Here is a 25,263-nt window from a genome sequence, read left to right as displayed (position 1 = left end):
CTCTGGAGCTGGAGTTGGTGAGCGGCCTGATACAGGGGAAGGAAACCAAAGTCAGGTTCTCTGGAAGAGCAGCAAGCACTGGCTACTGCTCAGTTTTCTCTCCAACGCAGAGAACCCCAGAGACAGGGGCAATCGCAGAAATGCAATTTCCTAGAAGTTACAAACAGGAACATGAAGTCCTCTTTTAATTTATTTTTTTTTTTTACTTATTCTCTTTACATCCTGCCCACTGCCCCCCTCCCAGTCACCCCTCCCACAATCCTTCTCCCCACTCCTCATCCCCTTCTCCTCTAAGCAGGTAGCCCCCCGACCCAGGAACATAAAATTTCTGCAGGGCTAAATGCATCCTTTCCCAACGAGGCCAGACAGGGCAGCCCAGCTAGAAGAACATAGCCCATGTACAGGCAACAGCTTTTGGGACAGCCTCTGTTCCCATTAGGAACATGAAATCTTAAGACACTGAGAAAAGGCTTCAAAGACAAGCCTACTGCCACAGTTTGCCCCCAAATCATACTACTTATGGCTTGGGATTTTCCCCAGGTTAATAACAAGGGATTTGGGGTGTCATATGATTAACACTTCTACCAAGTTGCTCAGACTGACCCAGCTAGAAAGGTTGACCCAGGATCTCAGAGACACCAGGTGTTCCTTATGATTTTCCATCCATCCCATGATAATCCAAATTCATTTATGGACTGAACTAAACCCCTCATGTCTGGAGTACTCTTTTCTTCCTTTTCATAAGTTAAAACCAGGGCTACTTTGGGGGCTGGATCGATGGCTCGGAGGTTAAAAGCAAAGGCAGCTCCTTCAGAGCACCCAGTTCAGGTCCCAGCACCCACATCCGGCAGCTCACACACGCTTGCACCCCAGCTTCAGGGGGTCCAAGACTCTATTCTGACCTTGGTGGGCACGTGCACTCATGTACATATACCCACACATGAACATACACACACACACACACACACACACACACACACACACACACACTTTAAAGTAATAAGTCTCTTCTAAAAACCAGGGTAACTTTTACAAAAACTCTGGAGTTTGGGGACAGAGGTGAATGCAGCCAGAGGCTTAATAACACACCAGCACCCCCTGCTCAATTTGCCCTTCACCAATCCATTTCTTCCTGGGGGGGGGGAGCCTACCCTGTAAAATAGATTGTAAAATTTTCTAATTACTATAGGTTCTACTAGAAATTAGAGAGGTCAATGCAAAATGAACTCATCCTATGGAAATTCAGCAACAAATACATTTAGTTGCCGAATGAAGGAATTAGCTCTTGTGCCTGCCCCTGCCAGGGTCCCTGGGACAAAGTGAAGAGTAATTGACTTAATACCTGGTACTTCTACCAAGTTCCTGATTCTCCAGGTTTTGCAACTGATGAGAAGGCAGTAATGAGAACCTAAGAGTTAGGATGAGGGCGACCCTGTGAGTAATGCAAACAGCCAAGTCCAACTTCCTCATTGTCAAAGGAATGCAAACAGAAGAGGCTGCAGGTACAGGTAACTCTAGTATGAAAAGGAAGGAAGGAAGGAAGGAAGGAAGGAAGGAAGGAAGGAAGGAAGGAAGGACAGATAGACAGAAGGAAAGATGGAAACAGCTCTAAGAACAGGAGATTTTGTTTTGTTTTGCATCTTTGAGCCAGGGTTTTACTATGTAGCCCACACTGGCTTGGTACTCTCCACAGGGCCTAGCAGCCCTCCAGCTTGAAGCAATCTTCCTGCCTGTTTCCCTAGTGCTGGAAATACGAGCGCCTCAATACCAGCAAATGAAGCTCGACTGGGGAAATTCAGCGGAAACAGATTAGTAAAGAGAGCAGGGTCTTACTGCAACCTGTCCTGCCTGATTCCATTTAAACCATTAAGCATCCTACACAGGGGACATAGATAGCCTGAGGGCACAAAGGAAATAATGCAAGACTACACACACCTCAGGAAGATTTTTCTTTCCCTAGTACTGAGGCCAACAGCCAGACCAGACCCTCCAGGATACTACAAACTCTAACCACCGAACTACACCCCAGCTGTCTTTGGCAAGATTCCTTTCCAGGTTACCCTTGCCAGTTTTACCTGTAATGTAGCAGGGGATTCCTGAGCAGTTCCCCGCATCCCCTCTCCTCCCAGGACCTGCCCTACACAACAGCTTCTCACAACAGGGATGAATGAGAACTGAGTAATAAAGACCATCAGAAAAGCATCTCCACACTGTGGCAAGAGGATGGCCACAAGTTCTAGCCCAGCCTAGACAAAATAGAGACTTCTATGTCAGCCTGAACTTCAGTGAGTGCCAAGGCGGTCTGGGCTACAGGGCCAGATGCTGTTTCAACAAACAAAACAAAAACGTCATCACCATATCCCTTACTGTATACCTACACATCTGGTTAGTCAGGCTTTTTACTTTTTGTTTGGGGATTGAGGCTTCTCACTCTGCACCCTAGACAGAGAAGACAGGAATTCGCAGCAATTTTTCTGCCCTGGGCTCTGAAGAACTAGGATTAAAGGCGTGATCTACCACACCCAGCTTGATCAGACTTAGTCTTAAAGTAGGATCGCCTAAATTTAAAACTCACAAAGACTTAACTATACTGGTTGGGAGATGCTGGATTCATAAATCACGCCTCTAAAGAATTCGATCACAGACCAAAACTTAAGTTCAGTCCAACTTGCTAGCATAGGTGGACGGATAGTTTTCACACACAAAAAGCAACCGACTCAGAAAAAAAGAGAAAGAAAAAGCTCTCGCACGTGTAGGGTTCAAGGCCGTAAACTAGGCTGTGAGCGAAGACCTGGCCGCAATCCTGTCCCCAGACAGAGGGTCGGCATAGCTGGTGGGACGCTGTTACCTGATCTAGCGGGATGCCAAGGAGCTGGCTGAGCGGGTGCAGGCAGGTGGAGCCCGTGGTGCGATAGGAGAGGCTGGCGGGCGACCGCGCTGCCATCCTGCATCTTCAGCGTGCTCTGTCGCCCCGGAGCTGCACGTTGGCCACCTCGAGGGCTCGCGGGAACCTGGCTCCGACTCCAGGGCGCGGACCTGGCGCTGCGGGACCCTGCGCCTGGGAGGGCAGGGCCCCTGCGTTCTGCTTCCCGCTCCACGGCGCCTGCCGCCCATTGGCCAGCAGTCGGGGACGCCCCGGAGGAGGAGCCAGACAGAGAGGGGCGCGGATCCCCAGGAGCCCGGCCCCGGGCAGCCAGGAGACGCCCTGCCTGTTCCCCAGCTCTCCGGCCTTCCCGCGGCAGTCAGCGGCCCGATCCGGGTTCCTCGGGTGCCATCTCACCCTCCTCCCAAGCAGCTGGGGTGTCCTGTGCACTTTTTTTCAGGCCCGGCTCCTGCTGCTACTCCGGAAGCCAGAAGAGACCTTCGAGCAAGCCAACACCGCCATTCTGTTCACATTTTAAAGATTTATTTATTTGCAGTTTAGAGGCAGGATCTCCTGTAGCCCAGACTGTCCCTGAACTTCCAAATACTGGAATTACAGGTGTGCACCAACCATAAAGCTCCACTCTAAATTATTCTTCTCCTTCTGCTCCTTCTCCCCTCTCCTCCTGCTACCTCCTTCCCTTCATCCCTCCTTCCCTATCTATTTTTCTCCCGTGTTGTTGGTTTGTTGGTTGTTTGTGTTCTGAATTCCTGGTCCTCCTGTCTGGTTCTCGTGTTTCTCTCTCTCTCTCTCTCTCTCTCTCTCTCTCTCTCTCTCTCTCTCTCTCTCTCTCTCTCTCTGCGTTTATTTTACTTTACATATGTGTGTGTATGTGAGTGGTTGCCTCTAGAGACTGGAGGAGACCGTGGAGTTGCAGGTAATTGTGAGCCACCAGTGGGTGCTGGGAATTGAACTCAGGTCCTCTGCAGCAAAAGCAATTGCTCTTAGGTCCTGAGCCATCTCTCCGGCACCCAAGGGTGCCTTTCTTTACCTTCTCTGGTTAAGCCACAGTTTCCATCACTCTAATCCACTGCCCCTGCTTCCTGCAAGCAGACACTGCAGACAGCTAGCTTCTGTGACTTGTCCCATTTCACTCTGGATTTTCTCTCCAGTAAGCTCTGTTTACTACGCACGCGGTGACAGATCTTCCACTTGCTGAAACAGCTCTGTATCACTATTTCTTGAGAAATCCTTTTCAACTCACTGATAGATATTTTTAAAACATCAGAGAGACCCTTCCAGCACCCCACAGGTTTCCGCTACATCTAGGCCAGTGTTCGAGTAGCTGCTCACATTGGAAGTTTGAGAAACACCCAGGAACCTACATACTGGACAGAAAGGAAGTCAGAAACTGAGAGATCCCTCTGTGTGTGTGTGTGTGTGTGTGTGTGTGTGTGTGTGTGTGTGTGTGTCTGTGTGTCTGTGTGTCTGTGTGTGTGTCTGTGTGTGTGTCTGTGTGTGTGTGTCTGTCTGTCTGTGTCTATATGTGTGTGTGTCTGTGTGTGTCTGTGTGTGTGTGTGTGTCTGTGTGTGTGTGTCTGTGTGTGTGTGTCTGTGTGTCTGTCTGTGTGTGTGTCTGTATGTGTGTGTGTGTGTCTGTGTGTGTCTGTGTGTGTCTGTGTGTGTCTGTGTGTGTCTGTGTGTCTGCTCCAGCCTGTGGAAGCTGAAGAAGTCAGTCAGAGCTGGAGTTACAGGCAGTAGTGAGCAGTTCATCATGAGTGCTGGCAACTGAAGTCCAGTCCTCCAGAGGAGTCGGAAACATTCTTAATGGCCTTAGCCACTGAGACATCTTGCCAGCCCCTGCAGCCTTTGCTTGGACCATGGAGCGACTGGAAATCAGAGCCTTTCTGTAGGAGTGGGAAGTAGCTGAACATGAAGTCTTCCTCAGAGGAGAGACACTGAGGCTGAAGCTATTTCTCAGCATCTTTACAAGATGATGATGATGATGACAATGACGATGACGATGATGATGATGATGAACTGGAGTTGTTGCCATGTGCCTGTGAGCTTACAGGTCTCTACTGTACTGTACATACAGTCAGTGAACGGCTATGGAGGAAATGAGTGCTTTTTCCTCTGGAGAGATGTAAGCAGAATACCGGGACATGGACACAAGAAGAATGACCCTGTGTGACGACCCTCTGACCTCATACCTCCCACTTGCCTCCACCAATCTCCAATCTCCAATGTCCCTCTAGCCTCGGTGCCCTCCAGCCCCCCTGTGCCTCCAGCCCCCGTGTGCCTCCAGCCTCCGTGTACCAGCTTCAGAACTATAACGTCTCTGCTCCATGTGGAAAGGTTCAGTGGCCCCCACCACCCATGGTCCATCATCATGGTGGGGGAGGTGTCTCTTAGCACCCTGGAGCGAGCCTTGAAACATGAGCCCTCCTTGGACAGTTCCATACCGCTTCCTGCCTTTGGCCCAGAAAAGCCCAAGAGGCACCTTATGCCCATCCAGACATACGATGAAGACGACAGAAACACTGGTGTTTTCTGAAGGTCAGCAGAAATGTGCAAGTTCATTGCTGATCGCTCCTTTCTCCACCTAATATGTGAGTAAAATGTGAAAATAGAGAAACAGCAACACTGTCTGGCATCGAGCCACGCCCCTGTAGTCCTTGCTGCGTGCAAGGCGGAGGACACAGGATCATTTGAGGCTGAAGTTGGTGACCAGCTTGAGCAATATCCTGAGATTTCATTAAAAATAATAATAATAAGCACCCTCTCCAGGAAACACTAAATGTTAGCTGTTAAAGAGGCTTTTAGGACCATGGGACACTGGGGTGATGTGTAGAAAACCAAGGAAAAGGGAGCTTTGTGAGCCTAAGAGAAGCATCTGGAAGCTGCCAGTCAAGGATTGGCTAGCAGAAATATCCAACCAGAGATGTAGTCAGTGAGTTTGGGTAGATTTTACGAATGTGGATTCAAGTTTCAAATTAAATAGGTAGCCCGTAAAACACTGACAACAACTTCCTCCCAGAAACACAGGCTTTACTGTTGACGTTTAGAAAGACCATTTCTAGAAAGCTACAGCCAACACCAGACTGTGGGCCACAGGTTTTAGACTCATGTCCTCTGCCAAGGAACAAGGGGAAATGTCTATAGTATGCTACTCCCAAGACTCACAGCACAAGCACATGCACACACATATATGCACACACACACATATGCACACACACACACACACACACACACACACACACACACACACGAATACGTTTGAAGCTAACGAGACAGTCACCAAGCATCAACCCTGGAAGATAACCAACCTGAAATACTACTCATCTTAAATGAGGTGAGTGAGTGCTGAAGTGGGATACTGAAATCAGAGAGGGGCTACAAGCACTTATTTAAAAATGAAAAGGGAGGCATGGTAGTGTACCTGCTGTCATAGCTACTGGGAAAGATGACAGGTCATCCTTGAGCCCAGAAGTCTTGCGACAGCCTAGGATATTATCTAGACTTTGCTAAAGAAAGGGAAAGAAACCCTTAGATAGAAATGAACAGTAGACTGAGGCTTAGTGTTCTTAAGCAAATATCTTCCATAAATAAGGTTATGTAGGTTCCTTGGACTCATAGAAATTTTCTTCTAGCAAGAGAGGTGGTGCAGTCATTGAGAGCACTTGCTGCCCTCCCAGAGGACCCAAAGACCTGAGTTTGTTTCCCAGCGCCCAGGTCAGTGTTCACAACTGCCTGTTACTCCAGCTCTAGGAAGCCTTACTCATCTGACCTCCAAGGGCAAATGCACTTAAAATCATAAACAAACCAACAAGCAGGGGTGGGGGGAAAGGAGAAGAAAGAGGAGAAGGGGGGTGGATATCTCCATGAACATGAATGTTATCTACCACAGCACAACAAGATAAAAACTAAATGTTAGGTACAGAAAGCTCTGATAAAGTTCACGGCCTGTTCAGGAAAGGTATATGCTACTGCTGTTGGAGGGACCGTACCAGGAGCACCCGACTGTAATCCCAACACCCAGCGGGCTGGCAGAAGAGGATCGTGAGTTCGAGACCATCAGGGGCTACAGAGCAAGTCCTATCCACCCGCTCCCCCGCCCTCCCCCACACACATACAGAAATAACCCCAGTCGAGCCCTTGTCCCATCAACCTAAAGTAATCAAAGAACAACTAAGTTTAAGGCCATCTTCAAAATCTTCAAAGATGCAAACCCCTGAGAGGACAATGAAAATGTCCTTCACAGCCCATGTCAAGCTAAACGTGCCCCTTAATATGTCTGTACAATGGCAACTCAGAGTGGCAGAGAACTTGTATGGGTTGTTTTGTTTTGTTTTGTTTTGGCTTTGATTTTGTTTTGTTTTGTTTTTTGATCCTACCAACGACTCGAGGATGGTCACACTTCTATTACTATGCCATCTCTGTTTTTATTCTTTTTTTTAAAGATTTATTTTTATTTATTCATTTTTATATGAGTACACTGCAGCTGTCTTCAGACACACAGCAGAGGAGTGTATTGGATGGTGCAGTTGCTGGGGAATTGAACTCAGGACCTCTGGAAGAGCAGTTAGTGCTGTTAACCGCGGAGCCGTCTCTCCAGCCCTCGGTTTTTATTCTTAAGAGTACCAAGTCACTGGTGACTTGCTGCTGTCACCAGGCTTATTCAGCTGGTACATGGCAAAGCTGCAAATAAAGCCAATGATCCCATTTCTTTTCTTTTTAAAGATTTGTTTATTTATTATATATAAGTACACCATTGCTGTCTTCAGACACACCAGAAGAGGGCATCAGATCTCATTACAAGGTTGTGAACCACCATGTGGTTGCTGGGAATTGAACTCAGGACCTCTGGAAGAGCAGAGCAGTTCGTGCTCTTAACCGCTGAGCCATCTCTCCAACCTCCACACCCCCACACCTGCACTCCATGATCCCATTTCTACTTTTAATTATCTAGAGATCTTTTTGTTATGCTAGGAGTCCACCTTCAGGAAAAAGCAGAAACTGTTTGCCTGTGATTTGAACTGACGGTTCAACCTGTAAGAAATGATCTGGAGAGGGTGGAGACGTCCCCACAGCGAGCATTGTCTTTGGGCTTTGAGTGGTTTCAACACTACCCACAAAGCTGCAAGGAACTTAAATTTTGCAATCCAGGCTCCAGTTTCTTCATGTTTTAGCTCAACTGATAGGTGTGTGTTTGGACTTATCTTATTGGTTTTTGACCAAGCATGGTTTTCCAGGCTGGAGATCAAAGATAACGCCACCCTTCTGTTTTCTCATGCTCAAAATATGAAGAAACTAATAAACCCAAAAAGCTAGCCAATGTCCTACTACCACACTTACCACGTCTTTCTCCTTAAGGACCCTTTGAACATGGAGGCATTTGAGATGTATCAACACCAGTTGTCTCAGGGAGCTAGCCTCTGACACCCAGGAGATACTGACAAATCCAAAGACAAGAGAATCTATAATAAGATCAAGGAATCAGTCATGAGAAATGCAAGGTGAAAGCCAGATGCAGAGCCAGCCTGATTTAAAAAAAAAAACTTTTAATTAGAATACCCAGAATTAAGTTTTAAGATATGATTTTCTGTATCAGAGTAGTCATCATTTTAGCCCAAATGTACTGTGGAAGGCAGGTAATGAAATCCCTCCATCCTGAAGGGCTTGGGAGGTTACTGGCCCTTCCCCCTCCTAGTTTGGTGACATTGAGCCATCCACATCTAGAGTCTCAGCTTCCTTCACTACAAAGTCAGCATTAGAACAATGCTTTTGCCCAGGGTGGTGGTATAGACCTGTAATGCCAGCACCAGGGAAAGTATAGCAGGAGGATTGCAAGTACGAGGCCAGCCTTGGGCTACATAGAAAGATACTATCTGAAAAAGGAGGAGGAGAGAGAAAGAAAAGGGAACTGGGAAGGTGTATGTTGCTAAAGTGCCTGAATTCCCAGAACCCACACAAAATAAACTGGGCTTGCAATGCTACCATGGACAGGCAGATCCTGGAACTCCCTGGCTGCCCAGCCATGCCCACTCCGTGAGTTCCTTGCCTCAAAAAGAGTAAAGGAAAACAGCACCTGAGACACAACACTTGAGGGTGTTCTCTGGTTTCCATATGTGTGTGAGAGCGCGCACACACACACACACACACACACACACACAAGATGAAGACCTATCATGGTATCATGTCTGGGATGAGAAGTGAAGGAAAGGTTATGTAAAATAACCCAGCAAGTGACGACTGTTCAACATAACCCTGCTTAGTTGGTACTCACCCTTGGTGAACTTTTTTTTTTAAATGTATTGAGTATGGATGTCTTACCTACATGTGTAGCCATACCCGATGCCTGCAAGGTCATAAGAGGGTACTGTGTTCCCTGAAACTGGAGTTAGAGGCGGTTGGGAGTCACCAGGTAGGTGCTGGGAATCAAACTCAGGCCCTTCAAACAAATAGTCAGCGCTCTTAACCACCGAACCATTTCACCAGCCGGCAGAACTAACTTCTGTTATTCTTAGCTTTTAGGAAAGAGAGGTTTCTCGTGCTTTCTCATGCATAAGTAGAGCTGGTGACCCTAACTGAGATATTGTTACCAAGTTGGTTATTGCTATGAAGAAAAATGAAGCCTTCAGTCCAGGGAGACTTGGCCACCGGTGACATGTTAAGTCTGTTCATGCACTAACTGGCCCAGGGAGGTCAGTACTCTCAACAGCACCTCTGCTCTCAGTTGTCTTCATCAGATCCTCCTCAGATGTTCCCACTGTTGTCTTCAGTGTCACAGAGCTCTGTAGAATAAGCCCTTCAAGCCCAGACTGTTTTCTTAGAGGGTATTCAGAATTGCCTTTGACTCTCAGATTTCACTCTACTCTTCATTCCCTGCTCAGCAACCTTATTGCCCAGAGCCAAGATTAGGACCAAGCACAGCAGCGTTATGGCACAAACCAATGGATGTTTCCTGGCAATCAACACAGCCAACCAGACTCATGACTGTCTCTTCTATTGTTCTCTAAAATCCTCATGACCTAACTCACTGTTCTATGTCTGTATGTGGTTCGTCAGCACATTAGACTGGCCAGCACAGACAGACACTGCATGTTTAGGGAAACCTCATGTATAAAGGAGTGCTATCCATACACCCCAACCCCTGGCTCTTTTCATGGGCACCTAATGTGCCCTATCTTAACCTTGCATTTTATTTTGGATTTTTCAATCATTCGAACATCAATCAATATAATAACTATCTAGCTTTGTCTGTTATTGCTGGTTTTAATGTTTTTTTTATTTTGTTCTGTTTGTAACAGGGCCTCACTGTGTGACCCAGTCTGGCCTTTAGATCACCATCCTCCTGCCTCCACCTTCCAAGTGTTGGGAGCACAGACATACACCATCATGGGGGATATCAGGGAACACTTTGTGTCTGATTCCAAGAAGAGCCTTGAAGATTATCCGACCACAGCTTCGTCTGCATGACGTGCTTCCTGGTGCACACCCACATATCACACTTGGAGAATCGTGCCTTCGTTCAGGAACACTGATCCTATATTCAGCTCTAGTTCGTTTCAGTTGTTGTTTGGTTGATTGGTTGGTTTTGGTGGGTTGGTTGGTTTGTTTGTTTTTGAGGCAAGGTCTTACAATGTAGCCCTACCCAACCTGGAACGCACTGTGTAGATCAGGCCAGCATCCACCTCACAGAGTTGCCTTTCTCTGTGCTGAGTACTGGGATTAAAGGCTTGCACCACTCATCAGGACAGGGCTCTGATTTGTAAAGCTCTGTTCTCTGGGTTGCAGATACACAGGAAGCAGCTGCCACCCCACAAAATTCATCCCCTCATGCTGTCTCCAAACATCCAATAAACCACTTAAAACCTACTGGACAGCCATACCTACATAGAAAAAAAGAAAAGTGCAGCAGCGAAGAGAGAGTGGCGGATTGCTTAGGTCAATGCAGAAACAGCCCTAACCACCAAAGATAAGGGATAGCTCACTCAAGACCTGCCTATGAGTGATCACAGCCTATAAAGAGAAATTCCAGTCAGCCTGTGTACCCTGCTCCAATGTGCTAAGTATCATGAAGGTTTTACAGTTTTTACCATTGTATGACAAGAGAAAGTCGTGAGTCAAAGCACTTCTTAAAAAATGCTGGTAGAAGCATCAGGTCAGCAGCCAATAGTTAAGTGAGTAAAACTCTGCCCAGGCCTCTGATGCTCTCAGAACGTATTCCAATGGAGCCAGTGGTCTATTAAGCTCATTTGTCCCAAAAGGGGTCACATGACAATCACGAAGGTGTTAGATGTGACATTGAGGTAGACAACGATTGACTATGCAGGGGGTACAGATGGCCCCAGACAACTTGGTTCAACTTCAGGACAACTTCTAGTGCAGCATTCCAGCTCTCCTCAACCATGTGGTTCTTAGTCAGCCTTGGAGCATCTCTAGGGCTTTTTTCCCTGTGAACTTCAAATCACATATAGATGTCAGTGCTTAGAAGAATAGTTACAACTGGTCCCGGTGAACAAGATGTGTAAAAAAGAAATGACTGACCAAGCAGATTTCTCTTCTTTTTCTCAGTATATGAGACAGTGGGTAATGTAGTCACATTGGTCTGTGATCAGGAGGCTAAGAAAGGGGACACTGTCACTCAGCTGGCTTTCTCCTTTGCCCTTTCTGACTGCTGTGACAAACTGCTGGCCAAAACCAACTCAAAGAAGGAAGCCTTTCTTTTGGTTTACAGTTTGAAGTTACAGTCCATGATGGTGGGGAAGGCCTGGTGGTAGGAGCTCCAGGCAGCTGGCTACATTGTACCTACAGTCAGAGAGAGAGAAGAATGCTGGGACTCAACTCACTTTCTTCTAACTATTCAGTCTTGGGCCCCAGCCCCTGGGTTTTCCACAGTTAGGTGTTATTTTTCCACCTTAGCTAACCCAGTCTAGAAATTCTCTCACAGACATGCGCAGAGGTTTGTCTCCTAGGTGGTTCTAGATCCTGTCTAGTTGACAACAATATTAACCATCTCAGCTACTACATGAGAGAAAATAGCTACAGAAAACAAAACAGAAGCTATAAGCTGTGTGTCTGGAACTGTCTGACTTAGTACCACTGTTGCCATCTTGGCCGTAACCTTCATTTGCATGTCACATGACCCTGCTGTGTGGCACAAACCCTTTAGGTCAACACTGCTAAGCAGTCAGCCTGGTGTGGTGTGCTGGCCACTGATGACTGAACCTTGAAAATGCTCACAGTGTTTAGAAAGGTCAGGCACATTCCAACTAGTTGACCCACACTTGTCTAACTCAGCATACAACACTTCCTCCAGTGTTGCAGTCTGGGACCCATGACTTGGTTGTATACATAGGTCCCTCATAACATCGACTTGAGTGATCCTGGATCTACCACCTCTGTCTTTGCCCGTTGACATTCTCTGCCTTTGGAGACAGGTTCGCATTCCCAAGGACCTGGTTCTCTTTCCTTAAGTCAAGCAGAGCAATAATGGTAGGGGAGGAAAGTGTGGTCTTAGTGGTTCCTCTTTACTGTCAGCTTAGCGGGATTTGAATCACCCAGGAATCACACCTCTGGTGTACCTGAGTATTCCCAGAGCATCTGAAGAGGGATGATCCATCCTGAATGTGGGCAGCATTATCTCATGGGTTCAAGACTGAACGAAAGGAAGAAAGTGAGTCGTCCACCAACATTTGTCCCTCCCTCGCTGCTTCCCAGTGCTAGGTACGATATGACCGTCTGCCTCCAACTCCATCCTTCTCCACCAACACAGATCCTAACCTAAAGCTGGGGACCAAAACAAACTTCCTCAAGAGTCTCTTGTCAAGTGTTTTGTCACAGAAATCGGAAAAATAATTTCACAGGTAGTGAGGTTGCACAGTGGGTAAAGAGCTTGCTGCCTAGGCCTGGTATCCTGAGTTCAGTCCCCAGAAGCCACATAAAAGACACAGCTCCAGGCACAGTCTCTATGTTTTAAGGATTGGTCGTCAGCCATCTTTAATGTCGAATTCTTCTGTGACAGTTTTCTTTCTCACACAGCCACCTATCTTCCTCCTTTCAGCTGACAAGATTGATAACACTCTGTCATAGTTTACTTTCTGGGGCTAAAATAAAGCATTCTGACCCATAGCAACTTAGGGAATAAAAGCATTTACTTCATCCTACGTGTTACAGTCTGCCAATGAAGGAAGTCAAGGCAGGAATCTGAGTAGGAACGTAAAGGCCTGCTATTCTACACAGGAATACCCTGTAGTGGACCACAGAACTCACTTTACTGCCAAAGAAGTCCACCAGGAACCATAGATGCTGGTTGCTACTGGATCACAAACTGGCTTACACTTAACTTACTTTCTGGCATAGTCCAGGGCCACTTGCCCAGGGAATAGTACTACCCACATTGGGCTGAGACTTCTAAATGAATTAACATTCAAGACACTCCCTGTCTTCCCCAAGACACTCCCTGTGCTCCCCACAGACACTCCCTGTCCTCCCCACAGACATTCCCATGAGCCAAGACGGCTTAGACAGTTCCTCTCAGATGACTCTAGACTGTCAAACTGGCAGTTAAGCTCACCAGGACACACAGGAATCAGACTTGTCCTGTTTTTCCCAGGCGAAATCCCAGGATGGACTCACATTGGCCCTGGGGGGGGGGTCGTATGCCGACCTCTGAACCAAGGAATGGATGTACCACTCTAAATGTACCACATACCCTTCTGTGGGGTTGAAGATGGAACTGAATCCTTTTGGACTGAAAAGTAGGAAGGGGGCAGTACATAGAGCTCTGCAATCAGTATTCAGGAAATAAACAGCAAGCTTTTGATTAAAACAGACATCTACTTCAGCTCTGAACTTTATACGTATTAATTCCTCTTCTGATTCTGTTGATATCTTCAATAGCTCCCTCTCTGGTTTTGGCTAAATTAGTTACTCTCTTTGAATTAATTTACTCACTGTAGCATGAAGAAGGTAAAATAATTACCAAGGCTATTTCCATTCCTAATTCACTCATTTTTCCACATACATGTTAAGTGAGTGAAGAGAAGGAGACTTTGAAATGTAGTCTCAACAGAAAGCAGTGATAAGATTAACATTCCTATGGCTGTGAAGTTTATACCGGCTCCCCAAGAACGCCTAAATTAAATTCTAGCAATAAATGCCTCAGATCAATTACTGAGCAAGCTCTTACAGATGCGAAGGACTCTCAGATAGTAGGCAGGAGGAAAAAAAAATCTGATTTAATAATTATACATGACCCCGCAGGACGAAAGAAGATGATGGCTAAAGAGATAGAAATAGATTTAAATTATGGACGTTTTTGTGGTTCTGCTATCAAGGGTTTTATTACATTTATTTTTTGTGTCTGTGTATGTGGGCATAGTGTGCTTGTGGAAGAAGGAAGACAGTTAGGTCTCTTATCAGCCATCCAGGTCCTGGTGGAAGCCAGCTCATCTGGTTTACAAGGAAAGGGCCATTGCCTGCTGAGTCATCTCATTGCCCATAATTCAGATTTTTTTTTAAAAAGATACTCATTAACCAAGTAAGACCAGGAAAATCAAAAGTATGTGTATGAGTGCACATGTGTAGGTGAATGTGTGTGTGTGTGTGTGTGTGTGTGTGTGTGTGTGTATTAATTTGAAATGTGAAATAGACTCCCCAGGTTCATGTATTGAAACACTTCATCTGCAGTCATTTGGAGTGGTTGGGGAAACCCCTGAGGTGGGACGCATGGATGACAGAAGGGAGTCACCAGGGACCTTTGAAGGCTACAACTGAGCCTGCTAGTACGTATTCTATCTGCTTTCTGTCTACCACCATATGACTGACTGCGTCATGTCCCCATTGCTGTGAAGAGAGTTTATGCAGTCACCATGCCTTCCCCATCACAAGCCAAAATGAACCCTCCTCTCTTAAACTGCTTCTGTGGGGTGTTTTATCATACCTGGCAAAATGGCACTATGGCAGTGAGCTCATGACAGTGATGGGAAAAGTAGTGAACACTGTGTATAGCATGTAGCAGGAAAACCACACCCCCTATCTGAGTCCACATCATGGAACATGGCATGGTGTCTATAAGAGAAAAATCAGGCCGTGGACCATGTGATGGACGTCTCCACTGAGCTTCGCAGGCTGCAGGAGTGAAGGAACCCCCAACTCACTTCCTGTCTTCGCTCACGGGCAGAAAGAACATACGTATCTCAAGAGCGTGGGACGATATAAATAGTCTTCAGAATATTTTGGAATAGTCCCGTCTTCCACCAACAGTTCTGACCTGATAAACAGTTGCATTAATGCTGAAGTGAGGCAGTATCACAAGATGGCAGCATGGACACAAACCCAGCTTCGTGCCGCCAACTCTGAGCAGCCTGAGACCTGCTTTTCACAGGCCCCTCGTCAGGTGAAGACTCACCACCGAAAAGAGTTTGGGGACCTGCTGTACAAAAACAGGAGTCGCAGGTCAGTAAGGAGATTTTCACATGAATCCAAGCAGGGGAACTAGGAAAGAGATGCTCAAAGAAACAATAAATACAGCCCGAGTGTGTGGGTGTGGCTTCGCAAGAGACGGTTGCTCTTGGTGCCCAAGCTGGAATAGGAATTTTGAATAATTTAAAATGAAAAGACTTTGTAAAAAAAAATTCCTTCTCTTTGATCTCCTTTTGTTCTGGTTTTTGATGAATGGGATTATAGAATAGCTCTGCCTTAGAGAGAATTACAATGTGATACTGTAAAATCATGAGACACAAAGGTTGGACGAGGAGATGAAATGTGCCTTTTACCGTAAGTGGGGGTCCTTGGAAAATTCCTAGAAATGATCAGGGTTACTGCTGGAGGGGGGAAAGAGTCATGCATGCCCAAGCCTTAAGCACGACACATTGCTATTTTAACAGTCTTATTTGAAAATCCATATAAAAGGAAATTTTCTACACGTGCCCATCCTTCACAGCAAGGGTTTGCTGTGCTGCAATTCTTACCTCTGAGGTGGTGAAAGTCTCACTCAGACTTCCGGTGAGGGACACCTTTTTTTTTCCTATATCCCAACCTTCCCTGTATTTGCAGCCCACCTCATAGTGCCAAGATACAATGGCACAGGGTGGGTGAGGCTGCTTAGCAGGAAAATGTGCCTTCTGTCAAGCCTGAAGTTCTGTGTTTGATCCCCAAGCCCCACATGGTAGAAAGAAAGAATTCTTTTTTTTTTCTTATCTTTATTAACTTGAATATTTCTTATTTACATTTTGATTGTTATTCTCTTTCCGGTTTCGGCCAACATCCCCTAACCCCTCTCCTCCCCTTCTATATTGGTGTTCCTCCCCATCCTCCCCCCATTACCGACCTCCCCCCAACAATCACGATCATTGGGGGTTCAGTCTTGGCAGGACCAAGGGCTTCCCCTTCCACTGGTGCTCTTACTAGGCTATTCATTGCTACCTATGAGGTTGGAGCCCAGGGTCAGTCCATGTATAGTCTTTGGGTAGTGGCTTAGCCCCTGGAAGCTCTGGTTGCTTGGCATTGTTGTTCATATGGGGTCTCGAGCCCCTTCAAGCTCTTCCAGTCCTTTCTCTGATTCCTTCAACAGGGGTCCCATTCTCAGTTCAGTGGTTTGCTGCTGGCATTAGCCTATGTATTTGCTGTATTCTGGCTGTGTCTCTCAGGAGAGATCTACATCCGGTTCCTGTCGGCCTGCACTTCTTTGTTTCATCCATCTTATCTAGTTTGGTGGATGTATATGTATGGGCCACATGTGGGGCAGGCTCTGAATGGGTGTTCCTTCTGCCTCTGTTCTAAACTTTGCCTCCCTATTCCCTGCCAAGGGTATTCTTGTTCCCCTTTTAAAGAAGGGTGAAGCATTCACATTTTGGTCATCCTTCTTGAGTTTCATGTGTTCTGTGCATCTAGGGTAATTCAAGCATTTGGGCTAATAGCCACTTATCAATGAGTGCATACCATGTGTGTTTTTCTGTGACTGGGTTACCTCACTCAGCATGATATTTTCCAGTTCCCTCCATTTGCCTACGAATTTCATAAAGTCATTGTTTTTGATAGCTGAGTAATATTCCATTGTGTAGATGTACCACATTTTCTGAATCCACTCCTCTGTTGAAGGGCATCTGGGTTCTTCAAGTTGTCCTCTGACCTCTGCACATACATCAAAGCATAACATTCGCAAATTAGTCAACTAACTAATTTCATTGTGTGGTCCATTTTCTTAGATACACCTGCTCTTTCTGGTTTTTGTTTGTTATTTTTGTTTTTTGGTTTTTTTTATTTTAGTTCAGTTTTAATTACATATGTCTGTGGGAAGGTGTGCATACATGACTGCTGTGCTCCCAAAAGCCTGAAGACACTGAGGGATCCACTGGACCTGGAGTTATGGGCAGTTTTGAGCTCCCCTGTGTGGGTGCTGCAAACTGAACTTCGGAGTCACTGGCTGTCAGTCCAAGTTTCCCTGGCCCCATCCTCATACTGGCTGGTTCCTTAAATGCCCATAAAATGTATGATAGTGCTATAGCAACCATTACCAGTTTATATGAAAGGATATATATATATATACATATATATTTCACACATATAATTTGTATTTATATACATAATTATATAATTATATAATATATAGCAATAAATATTTTACTATATTTACTAGCCAAGAGAAAGGACACACAGGGCTAAGTTCTAAAATGGACTTGAGTGATCCACTGACTTCATGAGGGAAGAAGTGTCAGCTGACCCAACAGCCCATCACTGTAAAGAGTGGAAAGGCTACAGAGCAGAGCAAACTGCCAACTCCATTGTCCAGAGAGAGGAGGAGGAAAAGGAAAGAAGAAAGTGGAATGAGGAAGGGGAGGAGGAAGAAAGGGATAGGAAGAATGAAGAGGAAAAAGAGAGGGAGACAGAGGAGGAGGAGAAGGGGAAAGAAAAGAAAATAAGAAGGTAGAAAGCAGGGAGAAGAGGAGGAGGAGGAAGAGAAGAAGGAAGAAGAGGAGGAGGAAAGGAGGAGGAGTCGAGGAGGAGGAGGAGGAGGAGGAAGAGGAGGAGGAGGAGAGAAGTGGTATGGGAAACAGAGAGGGAGAAGAGAGGTTCTATCCCCTCCCGGTTGGATCACACTGGGGAGCAAACTTTTAGCACACAGACCCTTGAAAGAAACTGGCTATGCAAACTATAGGAAAGCAGGGAAGGGGGGCGTTGTCTGCTTTCAAATAGCAGGACCTGCACCATCAGACTAGCAGTCTTCAAATCTTGACTCAAATTATTTACTATGTAACTGTGTCAATTTGAAGTCTGGGTGTGTGCTCGAGACTCAGAATTGGAACTATGGTGGATGCTATTTCATTGCTCTTTAAGTAAGGAAGATGTTGTGCTTAAGTGTAGTTTGAAAGTAAACAAGATAATGCACACAGAGAAACCCCCTGAGACACAGAACATCATGGAAGATACTGAGAAAGAATAATGGGAAATTTAAATGGACCAAAATACTGTACATACATGCATACATGTGTACAATTACTGATGAATTTTTAAAAGCCAAGAAAGTAATCTCATTTACCACAGCTATTAAAAGTATTTAGAAATAAATTTTGCCGAAGAGATAAAAGACTTATCCACTCAACACAGTAAAATTTTAGTGCTAGAAATAGATAAAAATCCAAATTAATAGAAAAAGAACCTATATTCACAACTTAAGCAGTTAATAATAAGAAATTTATGCTGCCCAAAGCAATCCACAGATCCAGTGCAAACCTTATCAAAATTCCAACAATCCTTTTTACAGAAATAGAAAAAGTGATCCCAAATTTTACCTGGAAAACATAAAACACAGTTAATATTTCACTATGAGCAATACTTTGCTCAAGGCAATCTTGAGCAAAACGAACGAAGCTAGAGACATCTTACTTCCTCATTTCAAACTAACTACAGAGCTGTAATAATTAAAATCGCACAGTGCTGACAGAAACTATATACTACAATGGAACACAACAAATTGCTAAGAAAGGAACCCTCACGTTCATGGTCTCTTGGCATAATGGGAAAAGGATACAATAGAGAAAATAAAGGAAACCAGATACACGCGACAGGATGGAATTGGACCTCAATCCTATACCATGTGAAAATTGCAAAACTTAAGCTGGGTACAGTGGTGTATGCCTTGGATCCTAGCATTTGGGACACAGAGGCAGACAGATGTGTGAATTCAAGCCCAGTCCAGTCTACATATCAGTTCCAGGACATCCAGCATCACACAGAGATGCTTCCTCAAAACAAAACCAACAACATTAACAGATTAACACAAAATTGATTTTAAGTTTAAATGTGAGATATGAAAGTAAAACATTACTAGACGGAAACAGAAGAGACTACCCAACATTGATTTGAACAAAGAGTTTTTAATTCGACTTCCAAAGCTCAGGCAACAGAAGAAAAACAGCCACAGGTTTGCGACACTCTGGAAAGCTACACAACACAGGGCAGGACAGGAAGGAGGAAACCGGCAGATGGGAGATCTGAGTCACACGGCTGGTAAAGGGTCAATGTCTAAAAGGGATGTGGAACTGAAATTTCTCTATAGTAAAAAATAAATAAATAAACTGATATTTTTAAAAGTTGATCTTTAAGAAAAACTTCTCAAAATCACTAATTAGTAGGGAAATGAAAGTTAGACCTGTAGCAAGATAAATTTCTCTCTCTCTCTCTCTCTCTCTCTCTCTCTCTCTCTCTCTCTCTCTCTCCTCCTCCTCCCCTCCCTCCTCCTCCTCCCTCCCCTCCCTCTCTCTCTCTCTCTCTCTCTCTCTCTCTCTCTCTCTCTCTCTCTCTCTCTAAGATTCAGTTTGGGAGGGCTGCTGTGAAATGTCTTCAGGACACAGTATGGCCTCTGCCCTTATGAACTTACAGCACCTGAAGTTACCTGCACAAGGTGGAGCCCATCCATCTTCCATCAGAGATGGGGAACCCGCTCATAAGAACCCACCCCTCCCTGAGGAATGCTGGCAGTAAACTGTTTCCCCAAGAAGGGTAATTGTTTTCCTCCAGTGGTTTTGCTATTTGCAACCCAGGTAAAATGCGGAGAAGACTCAGTAATCCAGAATACCAGGCATCGTGAATAATTACTTCCTCACTACGCATGGAATCTTAAAACACAAATCTCAGGAGACAATGTAAGGTAGAGGTTAATGGAGGCTTGTGGACGGGAGGGAGGGGAGGGTGCTAGTCAAAGGATACAGAATATCAATTAGCCCAAAGAAAGAGAAATAAGTTTTAAGATAAATTATATAAGGGGTGACACTAGTTAACAATACTGTAGTTTATATTCAAAATGGCTAACTCAGTAAAATTCAGACATCCTAAACAAAGAAAATGATAGGTACTTTTGGTGACAGATACGCTATTTAACTTGATTTAGTCATTTCACATTATACGTATAAATTTTATAGCAAATTAGTATTTGACAAACCATTACAGCCTTTCTCTATGTAGAAAAATCACACAAATGCCAAAGGAAAAAAATAACCCATAATCTTTCTAATATATATCTTTCCCAGGGTTCTGAAAGCTTCTAAATTATACAAAATGTTTCTACTTTTCCTAACACTGCACCCCTGTAGCACGTCTACTTCTTTTGTCACCACATTCTGTCTTCCACTTCACGTGTAAGTGAGCAAGGCCTAAGTCATCCTCGGATTCTGAGTATCGGGAGGGCTGCCTATTTCTTATGTCCGCCACAACTTTTTAAAATTCTTCAAGGCATAATTCAATATTTTGCACAGAGAACGAATGCAAGAAAGGAAGTTTAAATGACCAACATTAACCTGGGGGCAGATTCTATCCAGCTCTTGGTTATGTGAGAAAGATGACAGCAAGTGCTTCAATGTAGTCATAGGGTGAGATAAAAGGGTGGGGGTGGGTGGCACATGTTTTGATCTTTGGATCAAATAGTGTGGGGGGGGTTGAGGATGTGTGTGTGTGTGTCTGTCTGTCTGTCTGTCTGTATGTGTCTATGTGTCTGTGTATATGTGTGTATATCTGTGTGTGTGTCTGTCTGTGTGTGTCTGTGTGTGTGTATATGTGTGTGTATCTGTGTGTGTGTGTGTGTACATGTATGTTCCTGCTTCTGAAGGCCAGAGTTATTTTCTATCACTCTGCCTTGTTTTTCTGAAACTTTTTCTCACTACATCCAAACCTTGCCATCTGGTTAGACTGTCCAGTGAATTGCAAAGTTCTGCCTGTCTCCGCCCTCCCAGCTCTAAGGTTACAGACACCTCACTATGCCTGGTTTTTATGTTGGTGCTTTGGGATCTGACCTCGGGCCTCAAGCTTAAGCAGCAGGGCTTCACCAACAGAGACATCTCCCCGGCCCCCAGGGATCAGATTCCTGCCGTAGGCAATCATCCTTGGGACAGGCAGAATCTGGAAAGTTTTGGTTTAAAGGTTTGTTGTCTCATAGTTTTGATATCTTTTCCTCTAAAAAAATAAATGTGTGTGGAGATTAAGTGGTGTGGCATTAAAAAGAAGTGCCCATGCACATCGGAGCGGCGCTAATGGATTCATTTGTTAAAATAAAGAAATATGAGTAGGAAGGAGGAATGCGAGGGGGCGGGGTTTGGAAGGAGTTGGAGGGTGCCAGGGGGTTGGGGGGATGCTTAAAATATGTTGTGCATGTGCAGAAATGCTCAAAGAATAAATTTTAAAGTATTTGCAATGCTTCGCCTTCATAATGTATAAAAATGACATTCTTGGACAGCTAAAGGGTTGCACCTGGAACAGGCACTTGCTCACAGAAAGATCAAGGTGTGACTGCAGACCTGACTCTGCCCTCCACTGAGCCTGTGCGTAACTCCGTGTCAGTCTTCCCAGGTCCGGGACTCCCTCTCCTGGTTAATGAGTCTGAAGGACGGGGCTATTATTTCTACCGTCTCTACCAGATCCGTGGCTTAGAAAATGAAGTTTAGCATACCCACTCACCATCGAACCACATTTGGGTGGAAATTGTTTCTCTTGCTTTTCTTTCTTTTTTTAATTCTAAGTTCAGTTCAACAGTTTTCCTTCTCTTTCCCACATACCCTCCTCCTGCTCTCTTTCCAATTCATGACCTCTTTTCCATTAACAGCTAATATATATATGTACACACACACACACACACACACACACACTCCTAAATGCAATCTGCTTAGTCACTGTGTGTGTGTGTGTGTGTGTGTGTGTGTGTGTGTGTGTGTGTGTGTGTGTGTGTGTGTGTGTGTGTTGAAGCCTGGGCATTTGGTATTTGATATTTGATAACCAACTGAAGTGCTCTTCCCTTGGGTGAGCCTGTTTTTCCTATCTCAGCATTCCTTAGCTAACTGCAATTCTTAGAGTACAGTCAGGTCCTTGTGGCTCCACATTGGCATGTCTATTATTGCCCTTCTTAGCTCATGTCTAGGCAGCCATTTTGGTGTGATTTCTAACTGTAATTTCTGACATGCCTATGAGACGAAATCTGACACCAAACTCACTGTTCCTTTGTCACTTACAATCTTCCTGCCTCCCTCTTCCACAGTGACCTCTGAGCCTTAGAGCTTAGGGTGGTATTGTACATGCACTGGTTTGGACTGGGTTCCACAGCTCTGTGTTTTTATTGCTTGTGGTTTCCTGTAGTGGTCTCCATGTGTTGCAAAGAGAAGTTGCCCTGGTGTAGAATGAAGAGTACACTTCCCCGGGGGGGAGGTCTAAGGACAAATATGTAGAATGCAATTATAGGTTATACTGGTTTAGTGAAACAGAAAGTGTAGGCTCTTCTCCATGATCTGTGACTTCACTAGCCATGGGTAATGGGTAGATTTCCTTCCTTTTCAGCTGGTGTTCAATCCAATAAGAGACTCGTTGGTTATCACTGAGGTATGTGAGCCACTATGGTTACTGTGCCATGCTAGGCATTGCTGTGCTTTGAAGGCACCATGACTGGGTAGGACTACAGGATGGTTCTCGTCTTTAGAGCCTTGCATGCCCCTTCTGGTACCATGAAAGCTAGGCTTCAAGGACTGGCTTTCAGGTCAGCTTCAGCTCAGGGGCCTCATGTGTCTGAAATGCATGGTGATTTAAGCAATAGGGACTTACCTTCCACCTCTGGGAGGCAACCAAGGTAGCAACATCCTGCAATGTTTTGGGGTCTTCTGGACAACCCCAACCAATAGCTCAAAAGAGGGCTTCTGATGTCTGTTGTTGGAGTATTGTTAGATGGTCTTTAGCTCTTAGAGGCAGGATTGCCAGCCCAGATGCAAAATTTTCATTTGAACTATACTTATATATCTATACAATGATTTACATGTATTATAGATATTTTAAGGCATATACCTAAATAGAATGTTTCTTACAGCTTTTCTAGACATTCTTACTGCTATTTTGCTCGCTTTTCCTTCTTTTGCATTTATCTTCCTCTTGAACCCTCCCTAATTAGACACACTATGGTGGGTTTTTTTTCTCCTTCTCTGTTGCCCCACCCCAAACATTATCAATAGTTCCTTTTTACTTCATTGGTTTCTACAATTACTCCAGGATACGTACTCACATCTGAAGATTTGGAGCCAGGGTCTCAGATGAGAGAGAACATGTTACATTTGTCTTTCTGGGTCTAATTTACATCCCACAGTTTGATCTTTTCTAGTTCCATCTACTTCCTTGCAAACTTTATTTCCTTTTTCCTTTTCTTTTATTGAAAAAAGTTCTTTTTAAAAGAATATATCCTGTTTATGGTTTCTCCTCCACCCCATTTCTCCTCCCCTCCTCTCCCATCTAGATCCACCCCTTTTCTATCTCTCATTAGAAAACACACTTTTAAGAGATAATAATAAAATCAAATCTGCTGAACAGTGGTAGCCTATGCCTTTAATCCCAGCACAGGGGAGGCAGAAGTAGGCGAATCTCTGTGAGTTCAAGGCCAGCCTGGTCTACCGAGCAAGTTCCAGGACAGCCAGAGCTACACAGAGAAACCCTATCTATAAATACAGACAATAAATAAATACAATTAGGATAAATACACATAGGAATGGGGCAAAACAAGCAGGAAGAAAAGAGCCCAAGAAAAGGCACAAGAGACAGACACAGACAGAGACTCACTCGTTTGCACTCTCAATCCCCAAACTGGAAGCCAAAATATATATGCAAAGGACCTTTTTAAAAATAAAAATTTAAAAAGATGAAAAAAATTTAAAAGCCCTGACGTGACATTATGAGACAAGGAACCACCAAAAAAAGTCATAGAGTTCATTTTTTTGTTGACATCTACTGCTGGAATTGCGGCCTACTGTTAAGGGTAGTTTGTTTCCCCAGGAAGTGTTCCTTAGAGAATAGTAAATTTTCATTTGCAAGTGGCTATCAATTGGACACAGCTTCTGTGCTAGGGATAGGTGTGTGTGTGTCCACTTCTCCTTCAGCTCTAGGACCCCCATCTGGTGCAGATTACCGCAGGCCTTGCGAATGCTGCCTCGATCTCTGGGAGCTCACACCTGTTGGTCCTGCTGTGCTTGCAAGGTCTTGTTTCTTGGGGTCCTCCATCCCCTCTGGCCCTCTTCTGCAGGATTCACTGAGCCCTGAAGGGGGAGATTTGAGGGAGACATCTCGTCTAGGTCTGAGTGTTTCAAGGTCTTGCTTAGCCTGTCTGGCTGTGAGTCTCTGTGTTTGTTCCCTTCGGCTCAGGAGGAAGCTTCTCTGATGTTGGCTGAGCTTAAGTCACGGCTCTATGAGTATAGCAAAAAGTCATCCGGAGTCATTTGATCGTTAGGTTCTTTTAGCAGAGCAGTCGATTTGGTTTTACTCTAGGTCTCTGGAGTATCTATCTGGTCTTAGGGTCTCGGTTATCCAAGCAGCCTTGGGTCTAGTCCATTCTGTGGAGTGGGCCTTCAGTCGCGTCAGGTATTGGTTGGTTACTCCTACAAGCTTTGCGCCACCATTACTCTAACACGTCTGGTAGGCAGAACACCACGTTAGGTGGAAGGGTCTGCAGTTGGTGCTTACTCCTCTCCTCTGGTAGTGTGCAGTGTCTTCCGGTCCCAAGAACACTTACCCACAGGGATGAAGGCTCTAGGGAGGTACCAGATTGATTTCTCTGTGTTCGGTAAATTGGGTAGGTTTTGTCTTCAGCAACTCAGCCTTGCCATCAGTTTGTGTAAGACAACCTATGGTCTGACAACACCCTGGCTGTTTGGGGACTTCCGCTGGGACCCCTTTGCCAACAACTCAATTAGACGTAACCAATTCCTGGCACTGGAAGCTTCATTTCGTGACAAGAGATGTCCAGCTGGGGCTGTGTCTCCCCCCTTTATTTGGCAATTTCACTTAGACTGCCTTCATATGTGTGTTTATTTGTGAAGCTTCTACTGTATTTCCATACCATCCCTCAAATGGCCCTAATTTTAACGGTCTCTCCCCAT

The 25,263-nt window shown here is 45.1% G+C and overlaps 1 protein-coding gene across 1 annotated transcript in view; it reads right to left on the bottom strand.

Moving 5' to 3' along the window:
• Nucleotides 1-3,111, bottom strand: part of Mboat1 (membrane bound O-acyltransferase domain containing 1) — a 106,428-nt gene extending 103,317 nt beyond the window's left edge. The window contains 1 exon segment of the mRNA XM_032884535.1: nt 2,849-3,111. Coding sequence (XP_032740426.1) covers nt 2,849-2,944 — 96 coding nt within the window. The 5' untranslated portion in view covers nt 2,945-3,111.
• Nucleotides 3,112-25,263: the final 22,152 nt, after the last annotated feature.

The sequence above is a fragment of the Rattus rattus genome, chromosome 14, assembly GCF_011064425.1.
Source record: "Rattus rattus isolate New Zealand chromosome 14, Rrattus_CSIRO_v1, whole genome shotgun sequence".
In the NCBI taxonomy this organism is placed as follows: domain Eukaryota; kingdom Metazoa; phylum Chordata; class Mammalia; order Rodentia; family Muridae; genus Rattus; species Rattus rattus.
The sequence above is the reverse complement of the archived record's forward strand: the minus strand, read 5'-3'. Positions and strand labels throughout refer to the sequence as shown.